Raw genomic sequence first — 18,027 nt, 5'->3', positions numbered from 1 at the left:
CCTTGTCACTCCACAATTTCTGCTCACCATGATTGGATAATGGTAAAATTATCTTAACTTTTTCATGAGATTAAATTTTACTGTAAATGTTTTACTCTCCCAGGTATGCTGATGTAAATATTCCAAATATTCTCTTGGATGGCCATGACATTGTGAAGGATGATGCTCCGATTATGAATTGCAATGGAACTAAAGAAGTTATAGGGTATCTTAACATATCAATCTTGGCTTATGATGTTCTGAAAACACTTTGTGGTCATTCCAGATCATGAAAGTAAATGATAAAAACTTGTCGAGTTGCATATTTTTTTAATGTAGTTTAAGATATAATGTATGATTGTAAAGTGTGTTCCTGACACCTTTTCCATGATATTATTTATTGTATCAATTTTCAATGTTTTTATTAAAAATATTGACAAAGAATCTAATTCTATCCATACTCCATGAAAAATTCTTGATCTTCTTACGCATGATAAGATTATGTTGATCAGATTTTACTTCTTATGCATGTTTTGCTGTATTTCTTGGGTTTCTTCTATGCCTTTTGTCCCAGTGATAACTACGCCTCCTGAATGAGTGAGGTTTCACGGTTGGATCAACACCATCTTTTGATTTTGAAGCGTCATTTTTTCCAGTTTTTGCCTGTTCATTTGACTCAGGACTTATTTCTCTGTGTAATATATCTCTAATTTCTTTCTGAGATAGAGAGGCATCCATACAGTCCTTTGAAAGTCTTTTTATACTCCATGTGCCCACAACAGAATCCACTCCTACATAACAAGCTCTGCATTCTCCTAAGAAGACTGCAACCTTTCCTTCACCATTGTCTGATGAGTCTTTCAGTATTGATGCTGTCATCACAAGAGGTCCTCCCAATTCTGTTGTAGGGTAAAAAATATTTTTTTAGATGTGAATGAGTAGGTTTTATGATGGTTATTATTGTAGAAGTTTTGAGTTAGATCAGGAAGGGTAAATTACAGGAAGAAATCTCCAATTGTTGAGTTATTTGTATTTCCCTAATGTGATAGGGCCACTGTTCCCAGGTGTTCTTACTTATTGCTGCAATTGATTGTGAGGGTTAATGAATTGGGACTGCCCATCACGTCAAGATGAATATAAAATTTCATTTAACAACTCCTAGTGAATACAATCATGCTTAACATATTAGCTACAGAGAAATGCTATTGAGATGGTCTTAACCTTTCAACGGTGGTGGAGTAGGTAAATCCATATGATCAGTTATTTTCAAAGTAAATCAAAACTGCATTGCAAATAATAAGTGAAAAAGTTAATGGAAACCAGCAATGTATGATACTTATTACATTTTACATGGCATTTTAATATGATTTAGAAGAAAAAACATTTTTTGCAATATAAGTGATAGATCATGTAAAATAGAAAGATCTGAGGCTTTTCTGGCATATGATAATGTTGAAGTTGTTTCAGGTTTCCCACCATGTGAGGCTCTCCATCTCTGCCAATGTTTCGATGGCTGTGTCATCCATCATCAACAGGGCTTGTCTATGAGTTGTGTGATCCGACTTACCTATATAGTTTGCACTCCTGTTCAGGTGACTCGTGATTGGCTCGCCTTTTTTCCCAAGTCTCTCTGATGTATTTAAGCACCGGTTTCCAGGAGTTGCTTAAGGTATAACCAGCATCATGGTTCATGGTGTTAGTAGCCATTCGAATTTCAATGCTTCCTTGGTCAGCCTTTCCCAGAATCTGTCCACACGGCAAAGGACCTTCGTGTTCTCCCAGCGAATGGTATGGTTGTGTTTCAGTTTGTGATTCGGAGAGTCTCCCCAAGGAGTTACTTCATCTGAGGAAGACCTTCTGGCATAATGGCCACAATGAAAGAGACATTTCCAGGGCTCTGAAAAGGGTCTTCACCAACCAAAACACCGCCATCGAGGAAGAAGGTCAAAAACCAATAGCTATTGCTGGTTTACCTTTCGTCTCTACTGTTTCATGCAAAATAGCAAGAATGCACCAGAGGCATGATATTAAAACATATTTTCACCCACCTGCAAAATTCAGAAACCAACTTGTGACGGTCAAGGATCCCTGCGGCATTATGACACCTGGGGTCTACCAGATTCCATGCGAATGCAGCCAGGTGTATGTCGGTGAGACAGGCAGGACTATCACTACCAGGATGAAAGAACACCAGAAGCATTTCAGACTCGGCCAACCAGAAAAATCCGCAGTGGCTGAGCACAGCATACACGCGACCATACCATTCCCTGGGAGAACACGAAGGTCCTTTGCCGTGTGGACAGATTCTGGGAAAGGCTGACCAAGGAAGCAATTGAAATTCGAATGGCTACTAACACCATGAATCGTGATGCTGGTTACGCCCTAAGCTACTCCTGAAAACCGGTGCTTAAATACATCAGAGGGACCCGGGAAAAGGCGAGCCAATCATGAGTCACCTGACCAGGAGTGCAAACTGTATAAGTCTGATCACTCAACTCGTAGACAAGCCCTGATGATGATGGATTGAAACATCTGCAGAGATGGAGAGCCTCACATGGTGGGAAACCTGAAACAACTTCAACATGTAAAATACTCAGTCAAAATGTACGATGCACACATGTAGTTTGAATGTTAGATTATGACATATTAAAGCTTCTAAGATTATCTAGTTTTCATGTTTGGAAAAGTCAAAATTCTATAAGTTAACAAACCACTATAATCATAATACGTAGGTATGTGGGTTGACTGTCATATAACTGGGATGGATAAGGATGAAACTTAAAGTTTCCCTTTTATGTCCTTATCAATCTATACTGAACAGAAGAATACTTATTCATAATAATAATGATATATGTATCCCGTTCATAAAATTAACCACTTTGTTCATAGGATTATTATACTTCGTGTACATGCTCTTCTCTTGATACCAACAATATTAGTCCTGAGATGGAACATAAATACATGAATAATAATATCTTTATTTGCCCAACGATTTGCAAAAAGCAAATATAGGGCACTTCAAAATGATACATAATTTTATCAGACAAAAAGCACATGGGATACATCAGAAAAAAGAGCAAATGGATATAAACACAAAGATGATAGATACATCAAAAGGAAATGCTAAGTTGTTGAATTTACCTGTATCTTTGGAATTGTTATTTGCAAAACTGATTAGTGGAAGATTGCCATTTATTTTCCAAGATGTGGATAAAAATCCCTTTTTTCCTGAAGGTTGCTCAACCACTTCAATATCCAATTTGCTTTCCTTTTGGCTGGCTTTGATGTCCAGTTTAACCCCTCCAGCTATACTCACCCATTGCCCTAAAATATTGCATGGCAGGCCAAATGCTGTACATTGTGGGAATAGAGGAATTTTTAGTGAATTTGGCCGATATGATCTTAAAGTTGGCATAATGATTAACATGTAATAAAAAAGTAATTTTAATGGGTTGCAGTGCAGTGTCACAATTATACCATTTTTCTGAACTGATGGCGGCTGGGTGGAAAATAGCAAGTAGCCAATCAGATGCGCTGCCCCTTCCACCTCTCCTTTCTCCTCCATCCCCTTCCCTTTTCTCCTCCGCTCCCCTCCATCCGGCCGACCGGCGTTGCCAGCCTTGGGAATAACGGTACTTTCGGGGCGGCGGAAGATTCTCGGACGAACGCTGAGCGATTCGATTTGGCAACACTGCTAGCTGGAGAGCGATCTGCACTGCACGGAGTTCGGAGAGAGACTGCGGGCTCCTATGCACTTTCCCCTGTCGCTCTTCTGTGATTGGCTAGAAGAGTGGGTGGGTTTCGAGCACATTCAAGGTCAGCCGCCGTCAGTTCAGAAAAATGGTATAGGGTTGCCAAGAGATATACCTCCCAATCCCATGGTGATTCTGGCTTTTCTCCACCCATCCCCTTAATTTAAGTAATAATCACTGAATGTGTTTTGGGGCCTGTGATGAAATCCCTCGCCCACTCTTTTGGTAGCCTTTGTATATTCATATATCTATAATTATTTAAACTTTTGGAGGAATGAATTACTGCTTTTCACCAATCCTATGATTGTAATATTTTCAGTGGACCCTCAATTATTGCTAGTCCAAGAAAAATTACCTTCAAATCCTATGACAGGGGTAGTCTGGGGTGATTGAGGGCCTTCAGCAAGGGCTCATGATAGGGCCCTCATTACCGGTGGATTCAGGGGTTCCTCCCCCGTAAAATTTTAGGAGATTGCATGCCCGGAAATGGATTTTGACGCCGTTCAGGCCCTTAAAATCCATATAAAAGGTACATAAAAAAAAGCAATTTCGTAAGGAAAAATTTTATTCAAGTGAGGATTTCACAACATTTAAAATATAATAATGTATTACGTTTATTTATCTATTAGTTAGTAAATATCTCCCTTAAAACTGCTCTGAAATAAAAAAAAACTCTGAAATAGCCTTTTCAAATAACCCTTAAAAAGCATCAGGTTCTCTTTTATCTTCTGACAGTCTTACTTATTTTTTTATATAATGCTTTTATAGGTGTATGTAAGTACATAGTAAAGCAACTCATAAAAATGTAGAATTTTATAGTTCCACAAAAACTGCTTCAAGTAATCTTTTTTTGTATCACACCTTTCATACACGCTTCACGATAGACGCAAACTTTGTGGGGAGTCCCTCGGGAATCGCTGACCTGGCCAGACCGCCCCTGCCCTATGATGTCCTTTCTGTGAGTTTCATGAGGGAGCATGCCACAAATGAGGAATCAATCACATATCAACCCATAATGAGCTATTATTCTTTTATACATTCAAAGAGGTATGTTTCATGTGCTTATATATTCTAATACCCCTAGAAGGATGGATAGTCAAAACTATTTTTTCCTCATCACAGCAATGGTCTCAGGCTCTATAGTTGTATTTATCTGTGTTAAACAATATTCACATGCAATTTTCTGCTGTTATTTTGATTTCACTATCTGTTTCTATGTGCTTGCATTGCTGTCAATTTTTCTTAATTACCTACCACTAGAGAATTATGGGTAGATATTGAAATGAGTTGTGAATTCAAAGTAACAGTTGAAAATAGTCAGTGGTTTTTATTGTTGGTGACATATTATTTTTAACTCTCCTTACCTTGGCCCTTGGGCATTAATGCAGCACTGTCATTATCTTTTGAAGTGGTATCATTATCTGGAAGTTTTGAGAGGTCGGGTGACTTTTCATTTCCATCCATCAAGGTAGTTGAATTTTCTTTAGTTTCATTTTTGCTATCAAGTGTTTGTTTTTCAAGTGTTTGGTTTTCAAATGTTTGGTTATCAAGTGTTTGGTTTTCAAATGTTTGGTTATCAAGTGTTTTGTTATCCAATTTTCTGTCTTCAGTTTTGTTAGCTGTCATATTGGCACTGGGCTCAGCATGATCTGTAGCCACTGAATGGTTTGTAGAATTTTTTGAATCAAGAATGTTCATGTTGTTTGAATCTGAGTTATTGCGTGTAACATTTGATGGAGCAGTACTTAATAATTTGTATGTATGTGATTTGATGCATTGCTTCCTTGTTCCGTTAACATGGTTTTCTCCTCCTGCTCCGTGTGTCTCAACCTGAAAATACATAATCATCATCAAAATCTTACTTCATGCTTTCACTTACCACGCTCAATTGGCAATTTTAGCTTCGTGTTGAGCCAAATCCAAAATCTCCTTTAAAAAATATCTTTATCAAAATGATTCTCATTTACATTTCTAAGCAAATGAAACCAAAATGATTTACCTTCACATTAAATTACCGTCCAACTAAAAAATAAATATGTACTTATTAATTTATGGTTAATATTGCAAAAAAAATTAATATGAGTGCAAGGAATCCTTATCAGGTAAGGGACATTTTCTTAATTTAGTCACAGAATGCATTTGCAGTTGATTTCATATGAAAGATATACATATGTACTTTATGTAGATACATTAGGCACTTGGGCAATTAGAAACTCAGAAATAAGGAGAAGAGGGCAGATAAAAGGGCAAATGCCCAGTGAGAAATGGGTGGTGGAATCCACGTGGAACCCACGTGGAGAATTAACGTGGATACCACGTGTTTTTGGTCGTGGAATCAACGTGGAACCCACGTGGAAATTTGGTGGAAAAATTTAAAACAGCAGTTGGTGCTGTCCTAAAACCATTAAAACCTCAACCACTCTATATCTAAACCTTCTATATATGTGTCTACGATTTTTCATGTGCTCTCATGGCTGCCTTTCCACGAATTATATAAAAATAGAATGTGCGATACATTTTCACATAACTAGCGTGGTTTCAGGATGATAAATGACGCAATGTCACCAGAGAGTTAAGTTCCACAAATTAGAAATTCTGTTTAACATTTTATGATAATCACCACAAATCCACTTGAAATCAACGTGGATTCCACGTGGGTCCAACCACTCAATATCCACCACCACCAAATATCCACCACTCAACGTGGATTCCACGTGGGTTCCACGTGGATTCCACCACCCATTTCTCACTGGGTGGGAGCTGAAGGCTCATGTTATTTTTTTACATTATTGTGAAGGTAAATCATTTAGGTTTGATTTGTTTAGATATGTAAACAAGACTCATTTTGATAAAGATATTTTTATGAGATTTTCGATCTGGCTCAATACGAAGCTAAAATTGCCAATTGAGAGTGGTAAGTGAAAGCATGAAGTAAGATTTTGATCGCCTTAATCTGTATTTGTCACAAGTTTTAATTTCTGATGATTACTCTTTTATAGTGCTATAAATTTAATATATTGAGATATTTTGACCATTTTCATCTTTGAAAACATAAAATATTTCCAAATGTGTCGATGTTACTCTTACATTTAGGTAACTTTGGCTAGCATTTAGGTAACTAGAAATATACCACAATGGACCAGGGATAATATATAAATGGATACAGGAGACAAGGGAATAGGAATGCCTGGTAGAGGAAAGAGTTCTGCAAGAACTGGAAGAATTCATTAGTTTTTCACTTAAAAAAATGATATGCTGATCTATTACAAATTATTATTAAGGAGCAAAATTTGAGATAGTTCATTTGTGTCTAATAATAATTTGCCTAGATTTGGAAAAAAAATTTATTCTCCAAGGACTCTACTCGCTAAGGCTCAAAGTACTAGAGGTGCACTGAAGAGAGGAGAATGGAAAGGGAGCGCACCAAGGAGAGGCACACAGAAGCGTGCTGCATGAAGAGTAAGTAGCAGTCAAAGGGAGAGCTGCACGTGGAGGGGGAGTCACGACTCCTTAAATGTGACTCCCATGCTACTCAGCTCTTCTTGAGGAGTCACATGTTCGTGTGGGCTGGCTCGCACAGTTCCCATCTTGAATCTCAACCAACTTCCCTTCTGCCACTGCTGAACTTGTCCTGCTCTTTTTACATTGTTAACCTTTGTCCATCAAGATGCATTTTTCTCATATTTTGACAAATTGACTCAGAGTGGAGATCTAAGGAATGGTTAAATGCTTTATGGTTTTTAACTATCTTGAACTGATTGAAATATTGGTAGCTCAGAACGTACTTCTTTAGGTAGTCTGGTATTTGCCTGGAGTTTCCTTATTCGTTGTGATCTGAGATTGGTAAGAATTAATTCTTCAACAGGGCTTTCTTGGGCACCAATAAATGATGTTTCAAAGAAATATGTATTTGTTTTGAATCACATAAATATGGTGGAACTTGCTAAAGAGTGCCTACGAACAAAGTAATATCTTGAAAAGTGGTTTCCTTGGCGAAATTTTTATGACATTTTACCTTTTGACTGTGGGAACGTTTTTAAATGTGTTGCACACTGACTGCAGGAAAAACGTTTTTAAATGTTTGACCATTGCTCGACTACCTAAGGCAGTTACCCGGAATTTCATTGCTCCCAGGGTAGAGCCCAAGTGCATTTTTCTCACTGAAGGGATCGCTAATGCGGCTTAACTCTTCCCTGCCATCCCTCACGGCAGGGGGTATCTCCCGGCAATTTCTATCGTACTCCCCTTTTTGCATTGTTTCCTTCCCGCTCCATGATTTTAATATGCCTGCAACAAGTGCCCAAATGTAGGCCTATCTGTTGGTAAGAAAGAAAGAAGGGTTGCCCCAGATTATAACGGTTCACTCCTTGCTAGACACTCAGCCAGGCTAGAGGGAAAAATATTTCTTGGTTCTCTCCCGCACAGGCTGGTAGCTAAAATCATGTACTCCCACAACTCAAGGGTTAAGTAAGCCTTCGCCTTAATCTGTATTTGTCACAAGTGGTAATTCCTCATGATTACTCTATAATAGTGTTACAAATTTAATATATTGAGATATCATGACCTTAGTAATCTTTGAAAACATAAAATATTTTCAAATGTGTTGATGTTACTCTTGTGTTTAGGTAACTTTGGCCCCGATAACTAGAAATATACCATAAGTGAGCCGAGCATTCTCTGGTGGAATATGCAACAGAATGTTACAATTATAAATCTAAGATATCACTGGATTATTTATTTGTACCTACATTATTTCTTTCACCTATATTTCTTTCAGCATCAATTATTTATTTATACCTATATTCATAGGTGGATCTAGGCGGTTGGTGGGGCACAGGGGCACTTGCCCCTTCCCCCCCAGACCCTTAAAAAATATGCAAGATTTTTAATACGGTCCCATTATTGCGTTCGTTTTGTTTTATGAGGTATCCTTGTGCCCCCCCCCAGAATAAAATACTGGATACAGCCTTGCTTGTGCCCCCCTCCCTCCCAGAAAGAGATCCTGGATCTGCCCCTGCCTATATTGTCTATCAATGCTTAATTTATTTTAAATACAAGCATTCTCATGGCTGAAATTAATATAGTTAATAATATGGGTAAGTTGGTTTTAAGAAATGCTCAACTTATATCCGCTGATGGTAATGTAGGCAACCAAGACACCTTCACAAAGTGCATGCAATTCAATGTGCCAAACAATGAAATTTTAGTCTGAAAAGATCATTTGAATAGATGATGAGATCTCTATTATTTTCTAATATCTTTTAAATTTGGAAAACCCAATCTTCCTTTTTATTTTGGTCTTATAAATATTGCTAAGAAAATCTTTGATTTTGAGGAAAAAATGTTTCACTTTGGCACGGTGCCTAGTATACTTACAATTACTGATCATTTAAATAAAAGTAGAAATTAATGCTCAGGTATTCACCCCAGTATCATTGTGTTGAGTACTGCTTGGACTTTGGGTTGCATTGATTTTCTCGTCATCTAGCTTGCGCCTTAATCTCTCCCCATGGGTCTCAAAAGGTATCTGCACACCATCCACATAATAGTCATGCATTCTATTCCTGTGATGGTTATTTTTATGGTGGACACCAGCCACTTGCCTCAGAGGTTCACTGCTAAATTTATCTAAAAAATAAGTTTTAGTAAAATAGATTTAACTTTCTCATCATAATAATAACATAAGCTGAAAAATAATTCTAAAATCCATAATGATATTCACTGAAAACAAAAAATGCCAAAGTTTTCTAGGCGAATTATAGAGATGAGAAATATCTATGTCTTACATTCATGGTCCCGCGAATGAAAACTTGAACCAATGCGTCCATTTTCGTATGTTCGTGCCGCACCGTTTATGTTTCTAGCGTCTCCATTTAATTTCATTGACGTACCAGGATTTAAATCACCGCCAATTTGAGAAATTCGCTCCGGTATTTCCATTTTCAGCCTTCTTTTTGTTTGGTCAAATGTTCTACTGTCGAATAAAGAAGGAGCGCGATCCAAAGATGTGTAACTTGTAGCAGTCGTTGGTCCCAGGAACGTAATTGCCAGAATAATCATAAAGTGAGGGCATGGAATCATAATTGTGTTCACAAGGCTAGCACCAGTTGAAAGAGTACGTTAACTTCATCCGAAGACAAACGTCTGCGTTTCACGGTAGGTAAGTTCCTACGGAGCCTAATGTGACTGTTCAATCTAAATCGTCCACATAAAACTAATCATCATCTTCTTGTCCTGTTTACCTCAATTCAAAACTACAATAAATGAAAATCACTGGCTACATCCATTGATAGCAAAAGAACATTTCGTATTGTCTCATATGTTTACAATGACCAGTGTTGCCATAGATACGGTTAAGATCGTGATATCGCTCATGATCTGTGTAAACTTTTCTCGGGATTCCCACCGGGTTATATTCTTCATTTCAGCCAAAGTTTCGAGCTCCAACTCGGGGCTCATCCTCAGGGCTGCTGAGTATCTAAGTATGCAGTTTGCAGCCCTGTGGGTGAACCGCGAGTTGGAGCTCGAAACTTGGCTAAAATGAAGAATTTAGACCTGAGGGATGCCGAGAAAAGTTTACCAACATTATTCACCGGGAAAGCATAAAATCTTATATCACACATGATGATTGATCGTGATGGCAGCCACATTCATTACGTATTTATTATTCCTGTACGCTGTGTAAATCTGCGGGTGAGCGCTTTGAGAAGGAAAAATTGTATGAACGTTGGCGAGCTTTCGCGAATAACTGACGGATGAGTGGAACCGTCTATCATTCAATGCATGATTAAAAAGGGTACAATTTTCAATGCTTTTAATTGTACACTACATTACCCCTTGTGAAACGGCTATATAATTAAAGGATTTGCCGCGAATGGATAGTTCTTTCTTCAAGTTTGTGATGCCCTCCTAAATTCGCTGGAACGTCATATACCGTTACGTCACGGGGCAGCGTTTTTCCTTATTTTTTATCAAATCCTATTTCTAGGACAGCGTAATGGAAGGAGTGGGGGAAGACAGCTGAAATCGCCGTTTCCAGTGTCCGGGCGCGAAGCTCAGCCAACGGACGGAACTCACACCACACGACCAGGTACGTTGATTCCTAAATATAATCGCATAATTTACTTCGGCATGCCACTACCACGGGTTTATGTTGTTGCTATAAAGGAGTATTATAATGCTAGTTTCACAATAACTCTTCGTTTTTAATTGGTTAACTGTCGTGAGAGATGTCACTAGAGAGTTTTCATCATCCCAAGGGGGGACGCGGCTTATGACTTTCGTTTTGAATTATAGCGGCAAATTTTCAATAGCCGTTATTCCAGTGCTCGTACTACACGCCGTAAATGAAATTAAATTAGCAATACAGTTGTCAGATTTATTCCCTTAGCGTAAGTTTGGACTCTGTGTGTCAAGATTATGTGCTTTTGTTCTGTTTGAATCTCTGCTAATTTAAAATTCAAGAAAAACGTTCCTCAATATTTCTGTTGCTTAATTTTCTACGTCTGTTAGGGAATTCTATGCACGCTATCGCAACACCTCCAGCACGTACCCTTTACCTACAATTTTTCCAAGTAAGGTTTTAATCCAGACGATCGTGGACTGTTGATTCCTAGAGGTCATTCCTCGAAGGTTTCTCTGTTACCCAGGGCCTGAAGTACGACGAAAAGATGACATCGGTCTAAAACTCTATTATTTAATAATTTTGGCTATTCCCTAACATGATGCTGAGGTATCCAGTTATAATTTCATTGATAGAGCATACACTTCGCTGGAAAATTAATTATACAAGTACGAAATTAGAGTCTTATGTTACTACCAAGCAGATCTGCAGCTAAGCGAATTTCTTGTGCGTGTGTTAAAATTATGAATATGAGTAATTCGAAAGTTAAAAGCCTTCAAAGCCTCGCAATCCTTCTCATTAGTACTGGACCACAGATCTAAGAGTTGGAGCTATTGAATCAAAGCGTCTCGTAGAAGGTATGTGGGTCATTCGCGGAACTCTACTGGAGACTAGCCAGCCCTCATCACTCACTCGAAGCAGCTGAAAAAGATCGTGGTAGTGGCACAATGCGACATTTAGCTACAAATTATCCGAGCGCATCTAACAGAAACTTAAATCAAAACTCGAGCTGTCATAATTCGTGTATTGGGGCCTGGGACAGGACTAGAGCGTATCCAAATTATTGAGAGAAGGGTTAGCTCCATTTTCCTCCGCCGCAATTCATGACGATAGTGAAATTTTTGTCTATCCAGTCCTAATTAGTGAATACAAGCTAAATGTTGCTTAGTTCTAGAATTCCCACGCATAGCCACGGAGATAACTTCACGGAGTCGCCCGCAATGCACAAATGTGCGGAATTCCACAGAGGAAAAAATCATTTGCATTGACCGGGATTCGAACCCGGATTCCTCGATTTTCGGCCGAGAGCTTCAGGCAGTTAACCTACCGAGGGGTCAATCGAGAAGTTAAGCAACCGAGGCGCCAGAAATCGAGGGATCCCGGTTAAGGCGAATGGTTTTTTCCTCTGCTGATTTTCATAAATTTTTCGTATTTATTTCGCAACCCGTAGGCATGAAATTAATATTTATGAAGGATCATTGAAACTTAAACTAAAAAAAAAATATTGGAGAGCCTTTTGGTTGTAGGACTTTTCAAGTAAATATTTTACATAGTTCCATAATACTTAATGTGCACGGTATGTATTCCATATTTTCAGTTTAGAGAGTTCATTTGAGTGGTCACAGATTTTAGATAGCATCTTCTGAACTCTGGCATGGACATTGAGATATCCTACAAGTTTAGTTATCTAAAAATATATCGCCATACATAATTTCCGTTCCTCGATTCTGGATATTCTCCGGTTCTCGATTCTCGATTCTGGAGTACGTTAAACTGTAATTCACATTTCTATAATTTTAAAATATTTGTAAAACGCACTTATTAGAGAAGAATTTACTCTTATTGTGTCCCATATTATCAATAATGCTGCGCTTTGATTTTGTCCATCGTTTTAGTTTCGGTACTCAGGGATATCGTCGAAATTGAGGTATTTGCCCTTTCATCAACTTTTTAGTAACTACTCACCAACAATCCCGTGGGAATTAAGGATAAAAGCTGTAACGTGTTCTAAGTGTGCCAATTTTGCTAAATAAAGTTCATACTAGCTCACCCGGAGTTTCGCCCGGAGATTCGCTTAGATCATTTGACTAATTGAGGACCAGCGGTAATTTTCTTAGTCGGGTTCTTCCACTTACCCTTCTCTCCACAGTTAAGGATGCATACAGCTTTTTTTACGGTGCCTGTGGATCTACCTGAAAGAAGGTACTAGGGGTTTTGATATATGACAGGCAAACGGTTTAGTTGGTGAGCTCTAACCTTACCGGCGTCCACCTAGTGGGAAAGAAGGTGTGCATGATAATAATTGACATTATTCCGATCGGTTTTCATAACGAGGGGTTTATCATCAGTAGTTGACTTCTATATGGGAATAGGGTTCGTATCAATACTTTGATTCTGACGATTCACTACGAGGGCTCATCTCGTCTTCGGAATAAACAATTTCATACATAATTCATTCCGTTCGCAATATTCAACGCTGGTTACGAAAACAGATCGGAATAATGCATGTCTCTATCAAGCACACTCTCCCTGGAAAAAGGTGTCCCACTGGGTGGCCGCTGATAAGAGCAGAGGTGACTAAACTGGGCATGCAGTAGCGGATACAGAAAAAACTCAAAGGGCGCAAAAGACACCTTTAGTTACCTTTACTTTTATCGTACTAAAAATAATCAAGTCACATGCAAAGTTTTAGAAGATTTTAATTAAAGTGATTATGTAAAAATACAAAACAATGCCATATTACGGTATGACAAAGTTAAAATTATGGTTCTGCAATGTTTGGCAATACGGCCGGCCCCACGAGAGGGGGCGCGCGCCCCCTATGCCCCCATCTGTATCCGCCACTGCTGGCATGCCAATATCACAAACTTAGAATAAGGAGGGGTTGTCCATTGCCATGAACCGCCTGTAATTGAGCGTAAGGTTTTGACTAACATAGAAATACAGGGATTATACTGAGGGCTTTTTAAAAGACTTTTATCCGATTTGAACCTTTTTGAATTAGTATCCTCCAGTGCATAACCCAATTCTGAATGACCAATACCCAACAACCCCCCATGTAAAAAAAACAGATGCATCATTTAAATGACAGCCCTTAATCATCTTAGCTATGTTTAAAACGATGCTTTGCTCAATGGGAGATTTCCAGTAAATCAGATCCTTAAAATTAGCAAGAAGTAGACGTCTATGTATTTCATTTATGTTTATAGTAACGGGAATACAAAATGTAATCTATGGAAGGTCTTTTTTTACAATATATTCCGTGCGCTTGTGTATAGTAGACTTCAAGGTAAATTGATTGATTTTCGTGATATTTGTAGAGAAAAAACACATCGAAAATATTTTGGGGATAAAAAACCAATGACTCTTCTTCGTATTCGCTCGCAGAATGTGAAGGATATTGCGACGATGACCGCACTCCCAAGCCCAAAGGCATACCTGTGAAGCGCCCGCAAATGCATCAATCCTTCCCGGCAAAGAACTGAAGCGCGAGGCGGACTAAAATCGCATAGGCCACTGTAGAGCAGATATCTGTCCAGTGATATACCTTTTTACCCATTTGATTTAGCATCCAATGCTGGTGGAGGTTCAAGAGGTCTTATCCTGCATTCTCAGAGGATAAACATGGATGTTATGCGGTGAAATTTGAGATGCGAACAATATAAGTTAGGTACATTACGTCATTTAGTCTGTGGTAGGTTTTCCCTTTAATGGAGTAAGCCTGTCTTAGGACATCAAGGTCTGCTCTTCCATTAAGGGTATTGGGTCACGGAACCAAATTTTTGTCTGTGTGGCATATGTTGTAGTTTCTGTTTCTTTTGCAGAAAAGTAGAAACGAAGTTGAAGAAATCCGCATTCCGAGGATTTTGATGTGAAGGTTTCCAGAGCTTTCACCCGGGATTGAACCCGGGACCCTTCGATCAGCAGTAAACGCTCCACTCAATTGGCTACCACGCTCCCACTTTACAATTCAGTAAGACATAATGTGCAGCATAGAATGGATTTGTATGGAGAATCAATGAGAAAGGAAGTACTGTTTTTATCTAATGATAAAATGATGCATGAGATTTTATGTGAGGGAGATTAGGATTTGCTGTTTGAAATTCGGCGATGAAGAATTCGTATTTCATTATAATAAAGATTCGTCCATTATCGCCTACGATGATGATAGTTTTGCGTGGGCTGGATGCTTTGACATATTTCGACACTACTACTGCTTGACCGTCGCTGAAATTCACATGACGTGCTGTGGAAACAATTTGAATAAAGTACCTTCAGTCTTTCGGGCCACATCGCTAGCCACTGAGCTATGTTACTTTTTTCTCACGGCGATCTCTATGGCTTAAAAAACTGATACCTATGCATATTCGACACTGGATAACGTAGTGGTCGACGATGTGGCCCAGGAAGATATATGTTCATAGTTTAATTTTCAATCGGGAGATTTTTCCTATGGCAATTAATAGGAAGGTTAGATGTTGTTTGCCTCGGTCAAACCAGCGAATTAGCGATGCTCAGCATGGGTGCATATTAGACAGGGAATCGCTGATGCATCATGGGACCACCTCAGGATCATCCACCCTCTGCGGAATTTACACTCTTCTCAAAACTTGAAGTGCACCGAATTACTGTATACAGATTTCAGTAATAATGAAAGGTATTTCCAGGCCTGTGCGAAGCGTGGCCGCCACAATTCATCTGCATCTACGAGGTACCGTGCAAGGCACCACCAGGGTTTTTGGCATAGGGTGGTTCCACATCAGGCATGCACCACTCGTCTTAACCCTAATTAGAAACGCGCTCGCTTGCCCGACAGGCCAAGCACACATGGCTACGACACACGGTCAGACCGTAAACTAGGAGAGTTCTAAGGACACGAACGTGCTACCATGCAAATTAAACTACTAGTTTATGATATAAAACGAAAACAATTCCGAGTGGCCAAATTTTTCTGGGGGACATAGAGCCTTCTTGGAGTGGAGGGGAGGGGATCACCCATGGTGCCCACCCGTAGCGTATGGAGCGCGCTCATTCAAAGATTCGGGGGTTGAATAAAAGGGCGCGACGTCCACCCCAAGGACGGAAGCCGTCGACGCGGCGCGGAGCATGCCATTTACAGGCAGTTACAAACAACATGCCCGAGCCTCGGCTTACCCACTTCGCCTTGAGGTGACGAGTGATGCTCCCGAAGAGAGACCTCCCTCTCCCCTCCGTTGATCCCGCGTGCCGTGACATCTCCGCATTGTTCCCATCCTCCGACGTCCGACCCCCCACCCCTTCCCTCCCGCCCCCCCTCCCTCCACCCCACCCTCGCCCCTAACCCCTCCTTTGGTCGGGCCATCGGTTAATGGGGAGGATCCTTGCCAGAATACCTCTCGCCGTTTCCCGCTGAACGAGTGATATCCGCTCCAGAAGCAGTGCGCGCCGGCATATTCAAGATGGCACAGTGACTCGTCGGCCAAGTGCTCCCAGTGCATCAAGTGGTGGATTTAAAAAATATTGTTGCTCCGACGGGCCTCCGTGGATATTCGTCGTGGAGATTAATCCGAAAACAAAAATACGTATTATCGTAAGTGAAGATGACCGTTTTGTTCGTTGGTCTTGTGATTTGTTTTTGTGCCTCGTGACGGGAGCTCGCCCTCATCTTTCCAGGCTTGCGCTTTTGAAATTTCGTTCCAATTTTTGGATGGAGGAATCGTTTTGTGCTCGGTCTTGCGCACTATTTGGCAGAGAAGTGTTCTGTCAAGTCTTCGCGCGGGATTAGCCGGGGCAAATTGAGCTGAAAGCGTGGAAAGCAAATTAGTTAGGAAGGAATGTTCCAAGGGATTCAAATAGTGAAATGCTTCCCAAGTTTATTTTGGCAGATGTCTTAGTTGAGCTGCACGTATAGTTTGAAGCGTTGAGGCCGCGTCCATTGTTATTTACTTTGAGATTAGAAAATATTTGTCATTTGTTTTCAGGATTCGTGCTACTGTCCTTACGTGCGTATGAAAATATCTGTTCATTTAAATTCCAGGAAGTCTGATTTCACTAAAAAAAACTGTCAAAAACGTTTGACATAATATGTTCTGATAAAAACTGATTTTTTTATAAATAGTTTTCCGTAATCATTTATTTTTCATCTACCAGAATCAATGTCAACATGCCATTGTATGAGACTTAAGAATCAATACGAAATTCTTCCGTGAAAATAAACCTCTTAAAAAAGTTTATCCGTGGAAAATCTAGCGATGAATTCATAAATTAGAGTAGATAGCCACAAAAAAATATTTCTTCTTAAGATTTTCAAAGCTCCACAAAGTACGCCGTAATCGGTGCCAACTATTGTTTTTACGTATTATAAATTTTGCCTTTTAATAGCGTATACGCACTGCCAAGTTTCTGGACCGATTTCACTGTAGTTAATGATGAAATTATCAGCGCTGGATTTAAAAAAATCGACTTTGACTATCGCCCGCGAAATGATCACTCGCCCTCATGACTGTGTGTCGCTATCCATGTTTACTAATCCTGGAAACGCTCCATAACGGATATTAGCTGTCGTCTCGTCGGACTACTCAAAGGGCGTCGAACGGAGCTGCGTTTGCTCTATTGCCAAATTTTAACACTCACATCGCATTGCGAACTGCAAATGCGTAACAGACTACTCATTCATGGAATATTTCCGCTCTTTTCCTTCGTTCATGTGCAACTGTCAGATATCATGTCATTAGAAACTCTGGTTAAACTGATATTTTTTAATGTAGAATTTTAATTTAGTTTTTCTTCTGTTCATCATGCTTACTTTTTCTCAATTCATGTGTTTTGTGCTCATAATATCCCGCCTAATCTGATTTAGTACATTTCATGGAGGTACAGTACCTATGATTAACTATTAATATGATCGATTTACGTAATATTTGAACTAGCGTGGTAAACCGTAATCAGTGCTGAAAAACAGTACCTATTTTTTTCATGATTGGTATGGACGCTCATGTTTTTCTCACTTTTGAACATTTTTCCCGCTCAAACACTTGTGTTTCGCTGTCATAAGAAAGTTATTTACAGGCTCTTTTAGTAACTTAGTAGGTATGTGTTTTTTAATATCCCCTTTGGATTTCGATTGTGTATACCGGTTGGCTTTTCATCTTCGATAATGGCCAAAAGAGTTCTCATGAAGCCCGAAAAAAGAAT

At 39.4% G+C, this 18,027-nt stretch overlaps 3 protein-coding genes across 6 annotated transcripts in view; 2 read left to right on the top strand and 1 right to left on the bottom strand.

Annotated features, from left to right (window-relative positions):
- The window catches only part of LOC124162752 (protein fantom-like), a 36,841-nt gene extending 36,511 nt beyond the window's left edge, over positions 1-330 (top strand). The window contains exon 19 of the mRNA XM_046539392.1: positions 104-330. Within this exon, the coding sequence (XP_046395348.1) occupies positions 104-272 (169 nt within the window). The 3' untranslated portion in view covers positions 273-330. The remainder of the gene's footprint in view (positions 1-103) is intronic.
- On the bottom strand, positions 293-10,063 carry LOC124162763. 3 transcript variants are annotated; one of them, XR_006865674.1, is made up of 7 exons: positions 9,518-10,063; positions 9,157-9,359; positions 5,096-5,561; positions 3,121-3,330; positions 2,028-2,545; positions 1,547-1,887; positions 642-878 (listed from the first exon to the last, which is right to left on the bottom strand). XR_006865674.1 is itself a non-coding variant. In XM_046539403.1 (5 exons), the coding sequence occupies exons 1-5, from the start codon at positions 9,810-9,812 to the stop codon at positions 502-504; spliced, it is 1,551 nt and encodes a 516-aa protein (XP_046395359.1). In that variant the 5' UTR covers positions 9,813-10,062; the 3' UTR covers positions 293-501. The 3 variants fall into 3 exon arrangements, 2 of the variants coding, with proteins under 2 accessions (XP_046395359.1, XP_046395363.1); XM_046539403.1 differs by lacking the exons at positions 1,547-1,887; positions 2,028-2,545 and having other exon boundaries at positions 293-878; positions 9,518-10,062; XM_046539407.1 differs by lacking the exons at positions 1,547-1,887; positions 2,028-2,545; positions 3,121-3,330 and having other exon boundaries at positions 293-878.
- A 740-nt stretch (positions 10,064-10,803) lies between these two features.
- The window catches only part of LOC124162716 (obscurin), a 260,560-nt gene continuing 253,336 nt past the window's right edge, over positions 10,804-18,027 (top strand). Inside the window, exon 1 of one of the 2 annotated variants that reach the window (XM_046539364.1) lies at positions 10,804-10,821. The gene's annotated coding sequence lies outside the window, so the exon portion shown is untranslated. Of the gene's footprint in view, positions 10,822-16,341; positions 16,424-18,027 lie in introns of those variants that run through there. The other variant, XM_046539373.1, reaches the window with a different exon arrangement.

This window comes from Ischnura elegans, chromosome 1 (assembly GCF_921293095.1).
Source record: "Ischnura elegans chromosome 1, ioIscEleg1.1, whole genome shotgun sequence".
Taxonomy (NCBI): domain Eukaryota; kingdom Metazoa; phylum Arthropoda; class Insecta; order Odonata; family Coenagrionidae; genus Ischnura; species Ischnura elegans.
The sequence above is the reverse complement of the archived record's forward strand: the minus strand, read 5'-3'. Positions and strand labels throughout refer to the sequence as shown.